The sequence below is a fragment of the Mustelus asterias genome, chromosome 1, assembly GCF_964213995.1.
Source record: "Mustelus asterias chromosome 1, sMusAst1.hap1.1, whole genome shotgun sequence".
Lineage (NCBI taxonomy): Eukaryota > Metazoa > Chordata > Chondrichthyes > Carcharhiniformes > Triakidae > Mustelus > Mustelus asterias.
The window spans coordinates 50932335-50955315 of record NC_135801.1 but is presented as its reverse complement, the minus strand read 5'-3'; the positions used below and the strand labels follow the sequence as shown (position 1 = coordinate 50955315).

At 44.3% G+C, this 22981-nt stretch overlaps 1 protein-coding gene across 3 annotated transcripts in view; it reads right to left on the bottom strand.

Moving 5' to 3' along the window:
* Positions 1-22981, bottom strand: part of hhip (hedgehog interacting protein) — a 175661-nt gene that overhangs the window by 78516 nt on the left and 74164 nt on the right. For 2 of the 3 annotated variants that reach the window (XM_078212128.1, XM_078212117.1), the window contains exon 7: positions 21255-21398. In XM_078212128.1, coding sequence (XP_078068254.1) covers positions 21255-21398 — 144 coding nt within the window. Of the gene's footprint in view, positions 1-11655; positions 11780-12049; positions 12172-21254; positions 21399-22981 lie in introns of all 3 variants that reach the window. The other variant, XR_013497730.1, reaches the window with a different exon arrangement.

Here is a 22981-nt window from a genome sequence, read left to right as displayed (position 1 = left end):
AAAGTTTCCCATTGACTAGTTATCCTCCAGAGATGGGCAAAAAAAATAAAGATCCTATTAAGGGTACATTTTCCTGAGCCACCAGCATTTGACCAGCAATGAAACAGCCCCCATGTTTTCTGGGCCCTCTGATTTTATTTGCTTTTACTTCCCTCACTGAAGGCACTTCTATTTTGAAACATCCTGTTGCTCCCAATCTGCCTCAGCTGTGCTCATCTCTCATGGTAGGCTTGCCATGGTTCCAATAAGGAGGCCGCCTGCAGCAAAATTGATGAGCCGAATCTGATGCCGTCAAGTGCAGGCTCAGGACCTTGGTTTGGTGCTGTTTTGGGGTCATGAAATAATGGTAAAATCCTGCCCAATGTTTCAGGTTGATGAGCTTTCTACAGAACTGGTTCAGTCAAATGAAAAATGATTGACTTGAAATGGTGTTGATTTTTGAATCGGGATCCAGAAGCCAACTCCTCAATAATTTCCCTAACCTGGGCTGCAACAGCAAGATGCACTGCAACAGTTCCTCAAGGCTCCTTTGACAACACTTTCCAAACCCATGATCTCTACTATCTAGAAGGACAAGGGCAGCAGGCACATGGGAACACCACAACCTGCAAGTTGCTCTCTAAGTCACACACCACCCTAACTTGGCAGCTCACCACCATCTTCTCAAGGGCAGTTAGGAACTGGCCACAAGTGCTGGCCTTGCCAGTGATGCTCACATACCATGAAAGAAGGAATAAAAACAGTGTCCTTCATGCAATGTTATTCTGAAAAGTAAATGTTCCAATTGGGCCAGAAGCGAGATTGGCACCCAATTAGTGGTGACTGTTACCAGGAGGCAGGAGCTGCCTGCAGAGTATGAGCAGTAAAGGCAAAGGCATCCATGATTGGCCTTGCTGCTGTCTTGCTGGAGAGCAGGCATCGCCTCAGAGAACCAGTATCTTCACTGTAAACAAAAGTAGCCAAAGTGGCCAAATGAGAGGCAAATGTCCATGATCTGGTGCAAGATCCCCAAGGTCCCAATACCTTTCACCACAAAAAAAGCTTTCATTTTTTCCCTTATTGAACCTAGTAGCTGTGCACTGCCATGCACTAGGCTCTGACAAAGGGCCATCCAGACTCAAAACATTAGCTCTATTCTCTCTCCACAGATGCTGTCAGATCTGCTGGGATTTTCCATCATTTTCTGCTTGTGTTGCACCAGACGGTTTTGATTTGCCACTTTCCAAATTCGGTTCTCGGCCTCGCCAGCCTGTTAACAAGTTCCTCAAAGAGCTCAACAGGTGATTAACTGAGGCATACAAGCTCCTGACTCCCTTCCACCCACACTCACTTTGAAACTGGAATGCGTCTTGGAAGCATTGGGATCGAGAATCATTTTAAAACCATGCCTACACCAGTTCCTGGTCAGACTGAATATTCCTTTCTCCACAAATGCTGTCAAACCTGCTCAGTATCTGGAACATTCTTTTTTATTTCAGGTTCCATAATTTGCAGTACTTTGCTTTCATATGACATCAAAAAATTATCAATTCAAGGGTAGTTTCTGAGTTAAAATACAGTTTCTCAAGCTTCCATAGTCCTGCTGTAACTTAAATATGTCAACGATTTGTAGTTTGTTTGAAATACAACAGATATAATGAAACAATGTATCATGGCTAAAAATGAAGTAAAAATTTCACACACATAATATATACTGAGAGATATAAGCCTATTTTAAATTAATCCTCTCATCATGGGCGGGAGAAGATTAGATGTGTGGATAGAGACTTAAATATAGGCGCATTCCTCATAATGCTGCACATGCTCAATTACCTTTATATAGTGGGAGATATCATCACATCTGCAGGGCATAAGGTGGAGAAATGGGATACTTTATTAACATATTTAGATTAGGGTCCCACATTGAGAGCCCAACTTAAATCTCACTGCTGCCTCCCAGGTTTCCCAGGGATTGGAAACCAGTGAAAGGTGGGGCAAGCTGCCAGCCACACAATGTAATGCCTTTATAGCACGTGTGGGCTGGGGAAACAGGTGTGCCCTCTGGCCCCTTTTTGACCTAACAATTGCAGATGCTCTCTCTCTCTCTCTAGCCCCAACAGCTCTCTCTCGTTCTCCCCAGTCCTGCGCCTCTCTCTCTCTCTCCAGAACTACGGCTCTCTCTCTCTCCAGTTCTGCGCCTCCCTCTCTCTCTCCAGAACTGTGGCTCTCTGTCTCCAGTCCTGCATCTCTCTCTCTCACTCGCTCCAGTCCTGCGCCTCCCTCTCTCGAACTGCGCCTCTTTCTCACTCTCTCCAGTCCTGCGTTGCTCTCTCTCTCTCTCTCTCTCTATCTCCAGTCCGCACCTTTCTTTCGCTTTCTCAGTCCTGCGCATCCCTCTCGCAGTCTCCAGTCCTGCGCATCACTCTCACTCTCTCCCTCCAGTCCTGTGCCTCCATCTCTGTCTCTCCAGTTCTGTGCCCCTCTCTCTCTCTCTCTCCAGTCCTGCGTCTATCTCTCTCTCTCCAGTGCTGCGCCTCCCTCTCTCTCTCTCTCCATCTCCAGTCCCGCGCTTCTCTCTCTCTCTCTTTCCAGTCCCGCGCCTCTCTCTCTTTCCAGTCCTACACCTCTCTCTCTCTCTCTCTCTTTCCAGTCCTGTGCCTCTCTCTCTCTCTCTTTCCAGTCCTGCGCCTCTCTCTCTTTCCAGTCCTGCTCCTCTCTCTCTCTCTCTTTCCAGTCCTGTGCCTCTCTCTCTCTTTCCAGTCCTGCGCCTCTCTCTCTCTCTCTTTCCAGTCCTGCGCCTCTCTCTCTCTTTCCAGTCCTGCGCCTCTCTCTCTCTTTCCAGTCCTGCACCTCTCTCTCTCTCTCTTTCCAGTCCTGCACCTCTCTCTCTCTCTCTCTTTCCAGTCCTGCACCTCTCTCTCTCTTTCCAGTCCTGCACCTCTCTCTCTGTCCCTCCAGCCCCAATGCCTTCCTCTCCATCTAGTCTAAAGGATCTTTCTCTCCCCAAATTAGTTGACCTTATCCCCAGCTCTCGATTGCTTGGTACGGTCCCAAAGGGTCCTCGTTGTGACCTTCTGCAGCTGGTCATCCGTCCTAGTCAATTTAACTGGCTGTTGAGCAGGAAAAAACCAGAAGAATTATATTCAAGTCCTGCTGTTACAGTTATCTGGATTTCTTTGTCCGAGGCCTTGCTGTTCATGGCTTTCCCTGCACCCTCACTGCCAAGGCCCAATGCTTGTAATGCTATTCATCGACCATTCTGTTAATATCACATTGCAAGTAACAATGGGAGAGGACAAATCTGACAATAGGCACTGAGATCCCAATAGGAGATGTAGACACAAATATTGGCATAAGTGACCATCTTCTTGGTCTCAGCCAAAGATGGCTATCAGAATTGGCATTTTTAATGTGGAAAAATTTACCACAGAGAGCACTGAAATTCTATCTGGCATGAAAGTAGATATTATGGGCAGGAATTTTCTGTTCTGGAGATTAAGTGCAGTGGGGAGTGGGAAGGTTGGTGCAGTTCCTGCCAGTTGGCATGATGGGTTTCCATGCCAGATTGTTCAATTTTCACCTCATTATGTATGCAAAAATGAGCAGCACATTGTATTTTGTGGTCGGGTAGGCTGGTATTTGTCTGCCCCACTGTTAACTCATTGGCTCATATTTCCAGGTGCCATATTTAAACAGCACCTATACATTCACTCTCTTCAGCTCTGGACCTACTGTGGCAAGCATCAGAATGGCCCCAAGAAGAGACAAATGCTGAGCCCTAAAATGCAGTGACAAGGCACTGGTGGCACTCCTCCAGGCAGTCAAGGAATGGAAGGAGAAACTTTACCCCTGTGATGGGAGCCAGAGGTCCACCAACCTCACCACCCAGGCTTGGGAAGTCGCCAGGGTGGTCAACGCCTGTGCTCCTCAGAGAAGAACTACTATCCAGTGCAGGAAGAGAATGAATGATCTCATCTGCTCCGCCAGGGTAAGTCAACCTTCTCATCAATCTCAACTCACACCCTCATAAGGTCTCATAAGGCATTCACAGGTTACAGTCCACAGGGGATTTCAAACACAGCTAGCACAAGAGACATCATCACTGATTCTCTCGCACACACTTTCGCATCTTCACCTCTTGTCACATCCTGCACAAGTCACGTCTTCATCCCTTACCTAGGCACACACAGTAGGGAGACACACTTATCAACTGCTTTGCCAAGTGTCCTTCTCACAATCTGTCCATCTGTCTTTATGCATCAATGTAGTTGACTCTCAAATGCCCTCTGAAATGGAGGGCACTTAGGGATGGGCAATAAATGCTGGCCCAGTCAGCAATGCCCACATCCTGTAAAATAAATTTTAAAAATGAAAATAAAAACAAAATTGCCGACAACAACAGACATCCCAGACAGGAGGGGTGATGCTGGAGCTCTGAGCACTCACTCCATTTGAAGAGCAGGTGGCAGTGCTGGCTGACAAGGACAGGAACTGTTCCTGCACTGAAGATGAGATTGGTGTCTCGCAACAAATCAATGAGATCCCACTCACTAGTCTTCACCCATTCACTGATACTGAATTCTCTTTAATGTAGGTGATTATTCGGCCAATCACTAATTATCTGCCTCATCCACTAGGGTGGAGGTCCTGCAGTAGGACCTAGTTTTTAAGAGTAGTTATGGGGTCCTCTCTGGTCAGCACAGCACATATTCAGGTCCACAGTAGGCTAAAACATTGACATCCAAGGTCAATGACACCCAGAAGACGCCTGCTGAGTCCAAGTCTTATGACAAACTCTGGCACTCAGAGAGATGTTGAAGTTCCAAGGAAGGTCAGGGGTACAGCAGGCAGAGTTGGCAAATGTCGTCATTAGATTAAAATGGAAGATAGAGGGATCCATCCCCATTCTGTCAGATGTTTTGGCACCAATATGTGAGCACATTGAGGTCACCCCCAGGAGGCTCCATCTGTCAACTCATCCCCCCTACGGAGTGCCAGGTTATGTAGAGCACAGCAAACCATGATAATGCAGGACACCCTCTCGGGAGAGCACTGGACAGCATTGTCTGACTGGTCCAGACTTCTAAAATGTATTTTCAACATGCCAATGGTCTGCTCAATCAGAGTGTGTTATTTAATGATCTTCATTGTACCTCTCCTCTCCTCGAAAACACTCTGTGGCCGCCGAACAAGTGTCATTAGCCATTTCTTTCCACGGTATCCTTTGACACTGATGAGCCAACCCTGGATGTGCTGAGGGCCCTGTTAAAAGCCACATGCATTCAGTTGATGGCACCCTGTGCCTGTGGGAAGCCAGAGATTGCTGCAAATCATAGCAATCCCGACAGCCTGGCTGGCTTCATTCTGGGAGAACTTGATGTAATTGGGAGTTTTGTTGAATAGGGCATCAGTAACCAAGCATTATCTAAATAATTTTTTCAGTTTCCACTGTTGAAGTGTTCAGTTAAACCATTAATTTTAATTAATATCTCTAGACCTGCTCCCTGTTGTACTCTTATTAATTCACTAACATTCACCTTGACTGAAACTTATAATTGCCCAGCTCCTCATTTGAACAAATATCCAGGTTAAGAGAGAAAAGGAGAAAAATATTCACCAATCACTTATCTGCTTCCACGCAATGTCATACTTCGATTTTCTTTTCAACGCCATTAGTTGTTTTGGAACCCATGGACCCTAGCCCTTTTATCCTCCCCACTGGTTTTGCTATGCTCTTGCTGCTGCTATCACTGCTCTTTTATCCTCCACCACTGGTCTTGTTGTGCTCTCGCTGCCCTTTCATCCTCCCAACTGGTCTCGTTGTATTCTCACTCTTGGTGCTGCTCTGAGACAGCTCTTTTATCCTTCCCACTGCTCTTGTGTTGCTATCTATTAAATTGTGGTGTCTCTGAGATTTTGCTGTGTTAAGGCAGTACATTTTTGTCCTTATTGCTTGGGCGGTAATCTGGTGATGTGGATTACCTGCTGCAATTAAACTATTCATCTTCATTCCATTGATTGTAACAGAATGGAAGTTTTACTATGGACGTACAATCTGCTATACCAAGGCTGGAATTCTTTGGCCATTCATGCCCCGTTGCCAGCCAGAACAGAAAATTTGGCAAGGTCAGAGAATCCAGTCCCTGGTTACAATCCAGATGGTGAAGATTAAAATTGAATCCAAAGTCCCTCTCTTCCACTTGTGTTGCTTGTTTTACTCCAGGCTATTTTTTTCCTCACCTTTTATTGTGCTGCCTAGTTCTTGAGCAGACTGTTAGTGCAATGCTACACATGATGATTTTAATGCTCTTCCTCTTAGCATGTCAGGTTGAAAACATAACTCAGTGACAATAATATGCCTTCAAAATATTTTAAGTGAGATCGTACTATATGTGCTGAGGAAAGAAATATGTGAGATGACATGACATGACAGGTCTTTTGTCCTGCCTACAGATATTAATTTTGGCATACTCAAGGAATGAATATATTTTGAGAATGAGAAGGCAAAAGAATTATAATTTTATGTGCGCCAGTGTTGGGTTTGTCCTTATTTGGTGTGAGATGCTGCCAATGTTTACAACGCTGCCAAGCACAGGGGAGGTTCTTTTTGCTTTGCACCTTGATGTATACATTTAACCAAAATTAGTGAATCATGCCATAAATTGTCTGGCATGTTGCTCAGTGAATCATTCCCTCATGCGGTTTTGATTTGAAACAGTTCAGCTTGCCACATCTCATTTTACTGCAAAACACAGCTGCTACTGTAGCCCTTTTAATTTTGTAAGCCAACCATGATTTCTGCATGAGCGTTTTCATTTCTTTAATTTATATACAAGTTGTTGCAGTTTTAAGAGTAAAAATTACAGCTGGTGAACGTTTTCATGTAATTGCTTAACACCTTGGGGGGAATCTTACCAAAAAATGGCAGTGTTGTTTCCAGTGAGAAAACCAGCGTGAGGTCGGTTTTGACTCCAGATCTTATGACACTTTGATAAGAGAAACAGCTCGGCACGTTTCACAATATCATTCAGGGGGGCAGGTTCTCAACACACCAGCAAAACCCGGCTGCACAGAGATTGGGGTGCCATTATTAAAGGGTGCCCCAATTAGAACAGGTATAAATCTGCCCCACCCCCCCCTCCCCCAAGCCCACCAGGGAGGTCTAGGGCTCTCCTCTCCACCCCTAGTCGGAGTAGACACTTCTTGATCATCAGTCCCTCCTGTCCTTCCCCCACCTCCTCCAAGATCATTGGCTCCTTCCCTTTCCACCCCCGATCATCAGCCCCTTCCCTCCCCCAACAGTTGGAGCTGGCACCCATTCCCCACCACCAGCATCACCGGCAACCCCAGCTCCTCTGTCCATTTATGGCCATCACCACATACAAATGAATTCCTCCTCCCCCATAAGGCTCCCACTGGAGCCCTCCCTTGGCAAAGGTTGGCACTGCCAGGTTGGCATGGGCATGGTGCCAAACTGGCAGTGCCAACCTGTGCCAGGCCATGTCCATGTCCCTCTCCCTTGGGGGCTATCCTCACCTTTTGCGCCCAGGGAGACCCCATGACAGATTCATATCTAGGTGAAACTGTTATAAACCATGCCGACATGACGTCACATCAGCGCAGTGTCAATATACGGTGGGGGGTCAATATCTGGCAAGGAGGTGGGTTAATGATATTAAAATTTATTGAAATGCATGTAAAGCAGGTCCACACCAGCAAGGGGAAGGAAAAATTTGAAACCACATTTTCGCTTGCGAGATCTGCGACTTTCGGATCTTGAGCCATCGCCAGCATCACAAGGACAGCGAGCATGGGCTCAAGATTGCTCCACCTTGTTTCAAACTCCTCTCTGCTATTTTAATAAAGGGATTATCATGCTTATTTTAATTGCATTAGTGTCGGCATACAAATAGTGAAAACTTTGCTACGAGTCTTAAACACATAAATAAAACATTAGCAAATTAATTTCTGTCTACTAAAAGTTACCTTTCACTCAGTAACACCGAGCACCAAAAGGCTAATAAGTACACTAAAACGTTAAAAATCCAAATTTTCTAAGTTGCTCTCACATCCATCTAGAAAAAAAATGCATCTTATCATAAACTCTTGCTTACCCTTGAGAAATTTTGAAGTGCATTCTTGCTATAAAATGTGCTATTGTGTGCTTCTGTTTTTTGTGGTGTAGAAGTGGAAGCTTGTGTCAATAAAGTTTTATATGCACGGAATGAGACAATCGCCAGGCTAGAGAGGCCAGAAAGAAGCATTAGGCCCCTGTAGTGATTGCCCTTTTAAGGCTCAATCTGCAGAGTAAAGGGCACATGACTCAGGGAACCAATTGGAGAGCCTGGTGGAGGATCACCATGGTGACCGTGGGTTTCTGTTCCAGAACCTTCTCAAAAGCTGACTGGAGCTATGAGGCTACAGGTCTCTGTATAGCCTTTACCCGTAAATAAATGTGTTGTTTTTTCCCCTAACTGGTGAACAAGAATTATTACATTGGCAACAAGAGCAAAAATGAGGCTCAAACTGTGAGTATACAATTTCCATTGAAGTTAAGACAAAGAAGAGTAATTACAAAAATTTTCCTATTGGACAGATAGACTTTTTTGATGCCTCCTTTTTCTGATGGACGTAATACATAGGGACTATTACTTTCAGGTCAAAGGAATACAGGAGGAGGCAAAGAGAAAGGCAGCCTGGCCAATCTGCCCACCCGATAACTGTAAAAACAGACGGGCCACGTAAAATTGCATTCAGTTGGCCCTATAATGGGCTAAATTGCCTGCTTGATTATTGGTGGATGTGCTTCTGACTCTCGTGGCCAATCTATTTATATCTCTATCTGCAGAATCACAATATCCTCATCACAACCTGACCTTCCATCTATCAGAAGTTACGGAGAGCGAACAGAGACCAGTGTCAACCTGTGCCCAAGGCTGAACTGGAACGCAAGAGCTGTAGTTAATCAAGTCCCGCCCTGTCTTTAATAGGTGTTAGTCTACAACTCAAGAAAGGTTTCCTGAGTTACTTCACCAAACTATCTCCTTTTCCCAAATGGTTAAAGTCATAAGTGAACATGATTAGAGTTTAAGTTCAAATAATAACTAGAAAAATTCCAGAAAAATTCTAAGTCCCGAACGAGCGCGAAAACAAGAGAGAATCGCACTGTTTTTTGGGCGAGATAAAAATCAAATCTTACCTCACTCTTTAAAAAAAATGCAAGATCCATTTCCCGCCAGCTGGGGGAGGGGTGGGGCCCAAGCTTGCTGAAAGCTGGCAGATTGCAGCAATGGGTGCCATTGCCCATGCTCAGGCTCTCACGATCAAACCCACTGTTCACCAACCAGTGGAGCGACATGGTAAGATCACCCGCCCCCTAGAATTTAATGACCCTCCCTCTCCCCCCGCAGAGCATTGAATGTCAAGCAGAGGTGCTTAGATTCTCCCTTGTTGGAAATGATCATTGCCTGGCACTGTCTGTCACTGCCTCCCCCAGTTACCGCTAGCCTTTGCAGCTGATCGCGCTCCCCTTCACATGGACCGATCACCCATCTACCACCCCCCCTGCACGGACCAATCGATCACTCCCCCACCCCCCTCTGCACAGACTGATCGATCACCCCCCACTGCACGAACCGGCCTATAGTTGGTTACAGAGCACGCATTGTTCTCCCCCGACTGCGGTTGAAGAGCGTACAGTGTCTACCCCCAATTGGCCCGTCCCCTCCCAGTTGCCCCAGCCCCCTCAGACCCCATCCGCTTGAAACTGCCCAGTGCGCACTACCAGTGTGCCAGGCTGGCACTGCTAGCATGCAGGCTGGCAGTACCAAGCTGACACTGCCCAAGGGGCAATGCCTCTGTCCCAGACTTCCCAGGAGGGCCTCAATGGCTTCCAGTCCCACCGGTGAGGCCCTCACCACAAGTCCCCATCAATGGGGACCATATATGATCCTCGCCAGTGAGGACCTTCAAGGGTGAGACTGCAAAGGCAAGTGATAGCTTCCTGGGCTCACTAATAATATTTAATTCACATTTTAATTGGATTTAAATATTACAATCAGCCTTGTGCCTGAATCTCGCCAGATATCCAGTGCCGGTAAGATTGCAAGAGGCGCAAAATCTCACTAACCCGATTTCTCGGCTCTCACGATCTTACCCCTCGCCTTGCCCATGAACACCAGTGGGGTGATATGGTAAGATCGGCCCTCCCCCGCCCCCCCCCCCCCTCCTCTCCCCAGAATATTGAATGTCAAGCAGAGGTGCTTAGATTCTCTCTTGTTGGAAATGAAGAGTGCCAGGCAATGATCTGGTACAAATGTTACCTGCTGCTTATCAACCCAAGTCTGTATTTTGCTGCACACGAACATGGACTAGTTTAGTTTTAGTTCATTTATTAGTGTCATAAGTAGGCTTACATTAACAGTGCAATGAAGTTAGTGTAAAATTCCCCTCTACTTGAGGCATTGTTAATGGTACTGAACACTCATTATCTGTGAATGTCTTTTTGATGTATTGGCTGTCAGATTGCTTAGCCCTATCCATTGCCTGTTGTGTCTGCTGTTTGGCATGCAAGTTCTCCTGTGTTGTAGTTTCACCAGGTTATCAAGTGATTTGTTGGTATGCCTGTTGTCATTCCTGGCATGCTCTTCTGCACTCTTCATTGAGTTGAGTTGATCCCCAGCTGGATGGTAATGGTAGACTGAAGGATATGCATGAAGTTATAGATTGCGGTTGAAGACCGTTCTGCTGCTGATGATGTCCTATATTGTCTCATAGATGCCCAGTTTTGATTTCCTAGACCGGTTCTGAATCTATTCGATTTAGCACATTTGCACAACGCAATGGGCAGTATCTCAATTGTGAAGATGGGATGTCATCTCCACAAGAACTGTGCATTTGTCACTCCTCCTAATACTGTGACAGATTGGTAAAGACAAGATTCAGTGCTCTTCCTTCTGGGTCCTCTCTCCACCTGCCCTAGGCCCAGTTTAGCAGATCTGTCCTTTGGGACTGGGCCAACTCAGCCACAGTCAGAAGAGCTGCTACTGAGCTGCTCTTGGTGATGGACATTAAAGTCCCCCACCCAGTGTACACTCTGTGCCCTTGCCACCCTCAGTACTTGGTGTTCAACATTGATGAGTATTGATTCATTAGCTGAGAGAGAGCCATGCATAGTAATCAGCTGGAGGTTTCCTTCCCCTTGCCATGATCTGTGCCCTGAGACTTCATGGGCTCCAGAGTCAATGTTGAGGATTCGGAGGACAACTCCTTCCTGAATGTATACCACTCCTGGCGGGTCTGTCCTGACAGTGACGATGGTGGTGTCTATACCTTGTTCTGGATTCCAGCATGAGAGGGAATAGTTTCACTCTATCTACCTTATCAATTCCTTCAAGCAGCTTAAATAGCTCAGTTAGATCACCCCTAATCATCTCTACTCAGGGATATACAAGTCCTGTCCATTCAACCTGGCCTCATAATTAAACCCTTTTAGCCCTGCTATAATTCTGGTGAATTTGCGCCTACCTCCTGCAAATTCAACATTTCCTTCATAAAGTGCAACTTTGTACCATGCAACCTAGAGAATTCTCAGAAAACATAACTAAAGTGATTTTTTGCTATGTAGCATGTAGTAGTAAAGCAGTTTATATCTTCATGGAAATTTTGCAAACATACCCATTTCGGTCTCCAAAGATATAGCTTCCATAAAGTCTCCTAGACTGGCATCCTCTGTATATGAAACCACCCACTAAAGGGCTGTGAGTTGAAGATTTGAATTCAACTGCGGGAGGTTCTGTTTCTTCAAAAGAAAAACAACTTGATCATTGAATTCTTACATGAAATGTAAGCTATATGTGTAACATATTAGGAATATATTTGCTTTATTTGCAAACTATGTGGAATGTTGGATAAGGATAATGCAGCTATGAGTGTTAGTTATTCTTACCACAAACAATATAGCCTCTTTGATGCCTTTAAACAATTGTCCTAAAGAGGCCATATTTATAAGTGCAGCTGTTCAAAACAATAAGGTATATGGCATTAAACTTGCTTTAAGATTCATAATTACCATAATCTTTTCCCCTTGTTATCTTGATTATTCTTCCTGTTGATTTATTCCAGGTATTTGACTCTGAGCAAAGTATGGTCAGATTACCATTAGCATCTAAGAGATGCTGATCCACGGTACACCTACACAAAATCAATGCATTATTCAAGAAGGTCACTGTGAAAAAAAATCAAATGTATCTTACAAATTTTTAAGCGGTAGCATTGCAAGTTATTAAAATTAATTCAACATACTGGTGTAATTTCATATTTCAATACTAGTCATCATTTCCTCCTCTTTAGATATGTTAACATTTCTCTTAAATGTTTTCAGACATTCTATAAAAATATGTGGACCGATATTAGACCTGGAATTTCCCAAACTTGCTCTTCTGCCAGTAAGAAGTCTCACAACACCAGGTTAAAGTCAACAGGTTTATTTGGCAGCACTAGCTTTTGGAGTCTCAGGCTCCTTCATCAGGTGAGTGAGGACTTGTGTTCACAAACAGGTCATATACAGACACAAACTCAATTTACAAGATAATGGTTGGAATGCGAGTCTTTACAGGTAATCAAGTCTTAAAGGTACAGACAATGTGAGTGGAGAGTGGGCCAAGCACAGGTTAAAGAGATGTACATTGTCTCCAACCAGGATAGTTAGTGAGATTTTGCAAGCCCAGGCAAGTCGTGGGGGTTACAGATAGTGTGACATGAATCCAAGATCCCGGTTGAGGCCGTCCTCATGTGTGCGGAACTTGGCTATCAGTCTCTGCTCAGCAATTCTGATAGTTCCCCGACTGGAAGGGAACACTCCTGCCTGGTGATTGTCAAGCAGTGTTCATTCATTCGTTGTCGTAGCGTCTGCATGGTCTCCTCAATGTACCATGCCTCGGGACATCCTTTCCTGCAGCGTGTCAGGTAGACAACGTTGGCCGAGTCGCAAGAGTATGTACTGTGTACCTGGTGGATGGTGTTCTCACGTGAGATGATGGCATCCATGTCGATGATCCGACACGTCTTGCAGAGGTTGCTGTGGCAGGGTTGTGTGGTGTTGTGGTCACTGTTCTCCTGAAGGCTGGGTAGTTTGCTGTGGACAATGGTCTGTTTGAGGTTGTGCGGTTGTTTGAAGGCAAGAAGTGCCGGTGTGGGGATGGCCTTGACGAGATGCTCATCTTCATCGATGACATATTGAAGGCTCCGGAGAAGATGTCATAGCTTCTCCGCTCCAGGGGAGTACTGGACGACGAAGGGTACTCTGTCCGCCGTGTCCTGTGTTTGTCTTCTGAGGAGGTCGGTACGGTTTTTTGCACGTCAGAACTGTTGATCGAGGAGTCGAGCGCCATATCCTGTTCTTATGTGGGCGTCTTTCAGCGTCTGTAGGTGTCTGTTGCGATCCTCCTCATCTGAGCAGATCCTGTGTATCTGGAGGGCTTGTCCGTAGCGGATGGCTTCTTTAACGTGTTTAGGGTGGAAGCTGGAGAAGTGGAGCATTGTGAGGTTGTCCGTGGGCTTGTGGTACAGTGAAGTGCTGAGGTGACCGTCCTTGATGGAGATGCATGTGTCCAAGAATGCAACCGATTCAGTATGCAGTGATGTGGATTTCTGCTGCCAGTCTTCTCCGCCCTGTTACAAATCAGGGGAGTGGGGGCTGTAGGATCATTTGCACAAAGGTCACAGCACCAGAAACTTCAGATTGGCACTTGCTTGCCTTGTTGAGGGTCCGCCTATTCTTATCAAAGATCTCTGGATTTCATAAGAGAGAGTTTATTTCCACAATTGCTGTTAGAAATTGTAATTCTTCACAGTGATATTCTGACAATGCAAGACTCACTTTGCTGATGTAGCGGGACCAGCAGGGATTTTGTGGAATTATGTCATTCAGGTGGCCCCATCTCTTTTTCTGACATTACATGAAAATCTGTTAATAATCTTTTCAGCTGAAAAGAAGGGTGAAAATAAAAAGGTCTCTCAATGCAGAACTTCAATAAACGCATAGAAAAAGCAGACGCCGTCTTTGGTCAACTCACATGCATAGAATAACAACTGACTCTTAGGACCAATTCACCATGAAATACAAGACAATTTAATAAAAAAAGACATCTTCCTCTTTCTATCCTTTAGAAGGAATCTGAAGAGGAATGGAGAGCTTATTTTCAAATGAAAAGCATATCATTAAATCTCAACACAAAGGACACAACCTTTAGGTTCTGTAATTATCAATGAATGTTGAAGCTTTTTCCTAAGCCTACACTAACTTCCTTTCACATTGCAAGTTTTTTTCTTCGCTGGAAAGGCATTACTTCTTGTTGGAAGAGAGCTGCAGGGACCCTCCAAAATTCACCCATGCAACCATTCTTCAGTTGTAAATGTTGACCTCTCCACTGCCTTTATGCTATCAGACGGCTTGTCCAGCATCTGTCCTGGATAAACCGCAATTTCCTCCAGTTGAACACCGGAAAGACTGACGGCATCATCTTTGGTCCCCAGAACTAATAAAATAACCTTGTCACCAGTTTCACTCTTTTCCAGTCTGTGCTTCAGCTCGAGTCAGATTGTTTGCCAGCTTAGTGTTGATTTGAATGGAAGTGAGTTTCTGACCCCATATTCTTTCCATCATAAAGACTTATGCATCCATAACACTATTCACCTGTGCCCTTGCATCAGTGAGCTGAATTTTGCCTTAGAGATGGAGGTGGTTTCAGAAGTGGGGTTGGGGAAATTTAGATAGTTGCGGATTGGCACAGCTCCCTGATGCTGTCCTGCCTTAAGGTGAGTTTTCCAGGGACAACTATGGGAATCAGCAACTTGCTCCAGATAGATGGGCAACCAATTAAATCAATTAAGGCCATTTTCAAAACCCACTGACATTTTCCCAGCATAAGGAAGACCTCCAGCTGAGTCTGGAGCCAAGCAACAACTTGGAATTGACCTCCCAATGGCAGGCCAAATGGCCATCAATACCTCCTCCTCCAATCTATGAAAAAGGCACAGCTGTGGCCAAATACATTCCTGTGAGGTCTGTTGTCCCTAATAACAATGTGTCTTCTTTAATTTTGAATTTTCAGCACGCTTCTGAGAGCAACTCCATCGGGTGCCCTTGCATTCATCTTTCTCCTGCAGTAGTGTCCATCTCTCCCAACGAGGCTGCTGACCAGCAAGTGCTGCATGCCTGCCCTCTCATTGGGCTTCCTGTCTCAAGAACCTGCCTGCTATCCTTAATTGGGTGGGAAACACAGAGGTGTCTAATTAGGAGCCTACCTCTCATAAAGCTGTGCCAGCAGGAAACCTAATGACAAGCACAGGTTCAGGACCTGTATATTGTTCTGACTTGGGTCGCACAATTCAGCACAATATGTCTGCTGCTGAAGCATTCATTTGTGCCTTTGTCACCTTCAAATTTGACTAGACACTCCTGTGACAATTTCTTATCCTCTATCTTCCACCCTCAATAATCTTTAGCTTATACAAAACTCCTCTGCCTGTATCCTATCATGTGGAGATGCCGGCGTTGGACTGGGGTGAACACAGTAAGAAGTCTCACAACACCAGGTTAAAGTCCAACAGGTTTATTTGGTAGCAAATACCATAAGCTTTCGGAGCACTGCTCCTTCGTCAGATGGAGTGGAAATGTGCTCTCAAACAGTGCACAGAGACACAAAATCAAGTGTTTGATTTTGTGTCTCTGTGCACTGTTTGAGAGCACATTTCCACTCCATCTGACGAAGGAGCAGCGCTCCGAAAGCTTATGGTATTTGCTACCAAATAAACCTGTCGGACTTTAACCTGGTGTTGTGAGACTTCTTACGGTGTATCCTAACAAGCACAGTGACCTGCGTTGACTTCCAGTTCTCTTGCATTTCTCAAATTTAATATTCTCATCCTCATATTCCCCTCATTGCCTTTATAATCTTCTCCAGTTCTACAACCCTCTGAAAATAGTTTCTGTCCAACTCTGATCTTTTGTGAATTTCGCAAGTCTTTGTCCTGCCACTGGTAACTATGTCTTCAGCCACTGAAGTCCTATGATGTATATTCCCTGAACCTCTCTTTCTTCCTTAAATACACTCCTTAAAAGCCATCCTTGTGACCAAAGTTTTAATTGTGCACTTGCCCATGTCTGATTCAGACCCCAAACGTTTTAAAAATCCAGCCCTTCAAGTCCAATAAGGTTCATACTAGCAATTTGGGGAGTTGCTGTCCTTTCTAACTGTCAGTGATATAGGCTCCATCACTTAAATAAACAAAAACTTAAAAACAAACTGTATCAGAGCACTCCCTTTCTTTCTCTACCTCCTAAATTGTATAAGGCCTAAATGGAACAAGACATCAAAGTCCCAGGGGAAGCAGTTTCGTTCACAGCCAGAAAGCTGGAATAGGCTGAGCTCACAGCAAGAAAACTTTGGGGTCTGAATCAGACGTGCACAAGTGGAGTCTGAGGAAGTGTGGGAGGGGTGTGCTGCAGGGCTATCTTTACCTTCACCTTATGCATTACTTGATGCATTGATGTGTTGAGGACTGAGAAATGCTGCACAGATCCCCTACTGATCTTGGAAAGACCCAGAGATAAATAGATTGAGCGCTGCAGTCATCTTCAAAGCCAATGACAGGGGGTGACAACTCTTTACAAAGAATATGACAAATATGATGTACCAGTAAGACACATAGATGTGCCTGGCATTGCTGTTCATTCATTTGGAAATAAAGTTTATTTATTAATGTCACAAGTAGACTTACATTAATACTACAATGAAGTTACTGTGAAAATCCCCTAGTTACCACACTCCAGTGCCTGTTTGAATACACGGAGGGACAATTTAGCATGGCCAATGCACCTAATCAGCATGTCTTGAGTCACCTAGAAGTGCCTGAGGTTTTTGAGGGGCCAGTGTGTCCCCTGTGGCTGTTTGGAGATAAGGAATACCCACTGAAACGCTGGCTAACAACACTGGTGCCTCACCGTTAGAGTCGTTCCGAGAAGAGGTACAATGTTGCTCACTGCTCCATATGCTTCCTTAGAGCTTTAGATCCTTGGACTGCTCATGTGGCTCACTGCAATACACTCATAGGATCATAGAGTCCCTACAGTGCAGAAGAGGCCATTCAGCCCACCAAGGTTTACACCGACTCTCTGAGACATATCTTACTAAGGCCCTCTGCCCTATCTCTGTAACACCACACGTTTACCATGCTGATCCATCTAAGTGTGGAACATTAAGGGGCAATTTAGCATGGCTAGTTCACCTAACCTGCACATCTTTGGACTGTGGGAGGAAACCAGAACAGACATGGGGAGAACGTGCAAACTTCACACAGACAGTAACCCAAGGCTGGAATTGAACCCAGGTCCCTGGAGCTGTGAGGCAGCAGTGATAACCTCTGTGCCACCGTGCCGCCCATAGGTTTCACACATCACATGAATGAGAGCTCATTGGAGGATGAAGATCCGGAATCCCAGGAGGCTGCCAAGGCTCAGTATGAGCATGATGATGCCATGGAGGAAGGAAGATGTGGGTGATGTGCCTGTGATACTTTCATTGCTGATAGGAAAAGGAAAGTTACGTGAGGGCATATGGCCACAGATCTCCAATCCCTCAATGTCATTCCCTTTCACCTCAGGGGATGTCCAACCACTCAGCGTGAATGAGTCCAGCATTCACAGCCAGTTCTGGTCTATATTTCCAGGCTATGATCTCTACTTTGATCCACTGCACCCTGTGAATGGACTCATTCTGGAAACTGAGAGTCCACTGAGGAACAAGAGCGAAGCGAGAGAAGACTTGAAGCTTTCACCACCAGCTAATAATACAAAGACTGCGATGACTGAGATGAGAACATGCCTAGGGATCTGTCTTGTTCTTCTGCCACTGAGCTGACACAAATGCTGCCAGAATATCAATACTGATGGAGTGCCCTCATTAGATGGTGTTCCTTGACGAAGAAGGGTTAGAAACACTTACACCACACACTTTAAGTAAAGAATTAAATACATCTTCTAATATATTAGAAGGGTGCAGAGACTAGTTCAACTGAGGTTGACATCACAGCAATGTTAAACTCATAGTGGGGCACTATACTGAGTAGAAAAATAGCTAAACATCAACATAAAAGGATTCCAATGTATAAAATTACAATACCTTCAGTTGATCAAAACAATCACAGAACCACCAAATGTAAGCACAAAAGTGCACTTTATTAACAGTGATGGCAGATCCGTGACCCAAAAATGACATCAAAATTTCTTAAATTTCCTAGCCTTACCTAGGTGCAGGTTCGACGTTAGCAGCAGAGATGGAGGCACCCTGCTGACTGCTTCTTCCTGATGGCTATGATGTTTTTGACATATGTCTTCTGGTTACCCAAGACTTCAAGGGCCCCAGCCTGATAAAGGTCTTCTGCTCACATGCTAGTGGTAAGCGCACTTGGTGGGTTGAGCAGCTGCAGTGCATGTGGTCACAGGCAGAGAGGAATGTGAGCGGCTACACATCCTTAGGGTATCCTGGCTCTTGCAAGAAATGGGATGCCTGGAGGGAGGTAATGGTGCCTCATTCCATGTTGCCTACATCCTGATGGTGCCCACCAGGGTATGTGGCCATGGCGTGCAGGGCTGTGCACAAATCCAGCCAAATCTGCTGGACCAATATCTCCATAGTGGTCGCTAACCTTCCGAAGGTGACCTCAAGGCTCGCATGTTGGAGCCATGACATCAGATGGAACATGGACGGACTCCTCTATCGTTTGTTCTAGTCTGCTGAGTGATTGTTGAATCTCTGCCTGATGTTTCATCACCACCTGTTGCTGCGCTGAGTTGGTGGATGCTTCCAGACACTCATCACCTGACTTAGATTGAGTGGGTGGCTGATCTCTAGCAGTCCTCCGAGTGCCAGAGACCTAGGCAGTCCCAGCCTCTGACTGCTGCATGGATATGTGAGTGAGCTGTCCTCCAGAAAGTGAGCCCGGGCCTAATCTAGAACTATGCCCAACAAGTTGTGTGTCTCTGCCCCATGGAGAGTGTGGGTGTGCACGGTGAGAGTTCTTCCAGAGCTGCTTCTTCAGACATGCTCACTGCCTTATCGATCTCAAAGCACTGGTGCCTAAAAAATAGAGAATAGAGTTTCAGTTAATGAATATGAGCAATATAAGACTGCATGTGACTCACAGTGATTGTCAGGATGGATGAAGTGAAGGAGCTGTGATCCGTAGTAGGTTGCTGGGAGAGGACAATCTCCCCTTCCCCATAAGAGTGAAACATCTCCCCAGCTGGCTCAGCAGCAGCCTCCTGGAACTTAATGATCTTTCCCTTCTATTGTGTGCCAGCATGGACTGTATGAAGATGAAAGAAAGGCATGGTATGAGAAAGGATGGAGCAGAGGCTGGGTAAGATGTCACCCTTGTGTGTGGTCAGCCTTCCCCAGAAGGGCCAGAGGATGGAGTGTGAGCAGCATGATAAATGGGATGGAGGTGATGTGAAACTCTCCATGAGAGAATGAGTGTTGATATGTGTCCCCCACTAATGGTTGAGATCTGTGAGGAGAGTAGCTGTTTGAGTGCATGATGCCATGATGAGAGTTTGATATTGGAGGGAGCTGAGAAAGGACTTACCCTGACAGAACAGATGAAATCATTCATCCTCTTGGATGGCGTTATGGGTGCGGGTGCGGGTGGCAGCCATGCTGACCTGCTTTGCTAGGCCAGAGACTTCAGATTGCTATGCCTTCTGTAGCCATTTCTTAGATACAGGATATGCCATTGTACCCGCACTCCTCTGATCAAAGCCTCGAGGGTCTGGTGGGTGAAGTGGGATGCTATCTTCTTCTTGAGGCTGCAAGCCTCTTCTGGTTACCAGACATCAGTGACTTTCTCCTGAAGACAGGTGGACTGGAAGGAGTGAAGTAAATGTGTTGGACTGGCGTTTAAATATGGGCTCAGAATCTTTGAACCTGCTAGCTGATGCCAGGCAAACAAATCAGCTCCCGCCAGCTGCTTCGGCCCGATACTCACTTGTTCATAATTAATGAGCTTCCTGGTTCTGAATAGGGTGCAAGTTCCTGTCATTCTGGACAACGGGGTAGCCACCTGTCACCACATTTAGTTTAAATTCCATGCTATGTTGTTAAACACAGTAAGAAGTCTCACAACACCAGGTTAAAGTCCAACAGGTTTATTTGGTAGCAAATACCATAAGCTTTCGGAGCGCTGCTCCTTCGTCAGATGGAGTGGAAATGTGCTCTCAAACAGTGCACAGAGACACAAAATCAAGTTACAGAATACTGATTAGAATGCGAATCCCTACAACCAGCCAGGTCTTAAAGATACAGACAATGTGGGTGGAGGGAGCATTAAGCACAGGTTAAAGAGATGTGTATTGTCTCCAGACAGGACAGCCTGCAAGTCCAGGAGGCAAGCTGTGGGGGTTACTGTTAAACACACAGGCTTCATTTAATGCTGCTCCTTTAGATCCAAATTGTAATTTGGTTTTGATTTGTAATTTATATTGTTTATTGGGGAACCAGGTAACAATAAGCATATATCTTTGAAAATCAGTTATTTCTATCATTTAATTGTAATTTTTAAGAAAAACATTTGTATTCTCTATTTTACACTTTAAAAAATATCCATTATAACCTCCACAGAAAATGATATAATTTAAATACAAAATTTATTCCACAGCGAATTAAATTCTATGATCCACAGTCAAAAGAATAAATCCTTCTGTCTCTGACGTGGCAGTTCAATCCTTCAGTGGTGATATTATAAAGAGCAGTGACACTTTTCTTGTGGTCCTATTGTCACAACTTAAGACATTGAATGCATACTTCAAGTCTACATTAGCTTCAAAATGATAGTAATTTTAAACAATATTTAATGGATTAAAATTAACTAAATTTTAAATGAAAACTAAAGAAATATACTTCAAATTATAGGATATGTTCAGCATGTCTTCTAGTTCAGTTTCCAATATTTATTATTTTATAGTTCTTATGTCCACATATCCACTTCCCTTCCTCCATATGGTTCACTTAACCAATAAATTTGCAAATATATGCATAGCACTATAATTTTCTAATTGAATTGAATCTTGTTTAGTCCGTCCTATTTTTAAAAAAATGTGTGTTGATGAATTTGTGCCAGTCGACACCTGTCTTTGTAACAAATAAAGCAAAAAATTATGCTTCTATTTTAACAACTGCGATTTTGAGTTTATCTACAGAATCATTAAGCCTACTTACCTCCCTGGATTATGAAGTCCATGCGCAAATATTTCTGGTGGTTGATTGGTGCTATTAAAATATGGATTGCTTCTGGGTATAACATAGGGCGCATTGCAGGAGTCAGTATCTACATCAATCCGAAGCACAGAGCCTGTAAAATCACTGGAAAGGTTATACAATAAGTATTAGAAAAGAATTACAAACACAGATTTTTGTTAATAAACAAGGATGAACAATAATACAAACTGTGAATTCAAATAAATTGTCACTTCAGGTAGTTTGCCAAGTAGCAAACTTTGAGCCAAATGTGGAGCCCTCTCATTTGGAAATACTTTTCCCTTAACAATAGTTTTGTGAAAATGTAGAGGGACAAAGGGTTGTTTTGCACCAACAATTCCTCACATTTGTGGCTTCATGTTTTTAATCAGCATCAGTGTCTAATCAAGGTGAGGTGCTTCTACACAGAGTGAAAAAAATGGAAGACAAATTGATTTAGGTTACTTCCACAAGCAGATGAAAGTAATTGCAGTAAATGAATACAGCATAACTGCTTTTACTCTCTGATGATGTAATGGTGCTTTGGAGCAGATTTCTTAGGAAATTATCTGGTACCTCTCCTGAGGGTGTGTGTCTAATGAGAGATAGTGACATCATTAATAAGTGTTAATTACTGTTAAATGTATGAGTCAACACCAGTTCCCATACAGTCAAGTGGTAATTATACACACCCATATTCCCATGTGGTCCATTCCTAGGCTACGCGCTCTGTTTCAAACTCTCCACCAGCTTGTGCTTACTGGTTAGCTTAGGAATAGTACTGAATTCTTTCTATTGTTTCCAAGTGCAAACTCATTACTTTGGTTAGCTGAGCAAGCTTTGTGCTGCTACTGGGAGATGCTAAATAATAACTTTGCATTTATACACAACAGCAACTTATCACATTCTCAAGATATTCCAAAATGCTTTACAACCTATTCCTTTTGAAATTAATTCACTGCTGTGTAGGCTAATATGTCATCCAAAGACTGAATGTCACTGATGATGTCACATACGAAGAAAAGAGCGGTGATGATGAAAGAAGTACTGATAAAGCAGCGTAAAGGACCAGAAATAGAAAGTGAGATGAATGATCAGTTTGTAATATAGACTCCGGATGTTGGATGGTATTTATTTATCAGACAGGACCTTCATTTAACACCTCACTTGTAAGATCTCTGGTAATGCAGCACTCCTCAATACTCTGATGTAGATTTGGTCTAGATTATGTGGTCTATTCTGCTGTGGGGTTGAAACTTTCTTTCTTCTGATTCAGGCAACCTTGGCTAACTGAGACATGTTGCGGCTTACCAACTAAACTGCTACTAAGTGCAATTCCATTTCATCCCTAAAGTCTGATAGTCATCTTCTAATTGCTTTGTCGCATGCTGTAAGATGACCATGGTCTTCCAAACTTTCCAATCATAGCAGCATTGGATGACCTTGTTGTCAGTATTGTGGGTAAGTCAATCTTTAATATTGTCTAGCTGCTTCCTTTGCTGTTGGCCTCTTATTCTTCTTCTGGTATTCTTTCTGGTGGTTAGGCACTTCAACCCTTCTGCATGGATAATGTGACTGAAAAAGTCTTCCGTTGATACTTTTTAGAGTTCTCGTGTTCTTCCAGCCCATTCATTACCTCTTTGTTAGCTATTTTCTCTATCCAGCTTACTCTTGGGATATTTCTTAAGCACCCCATTTCAAAGCTGTCG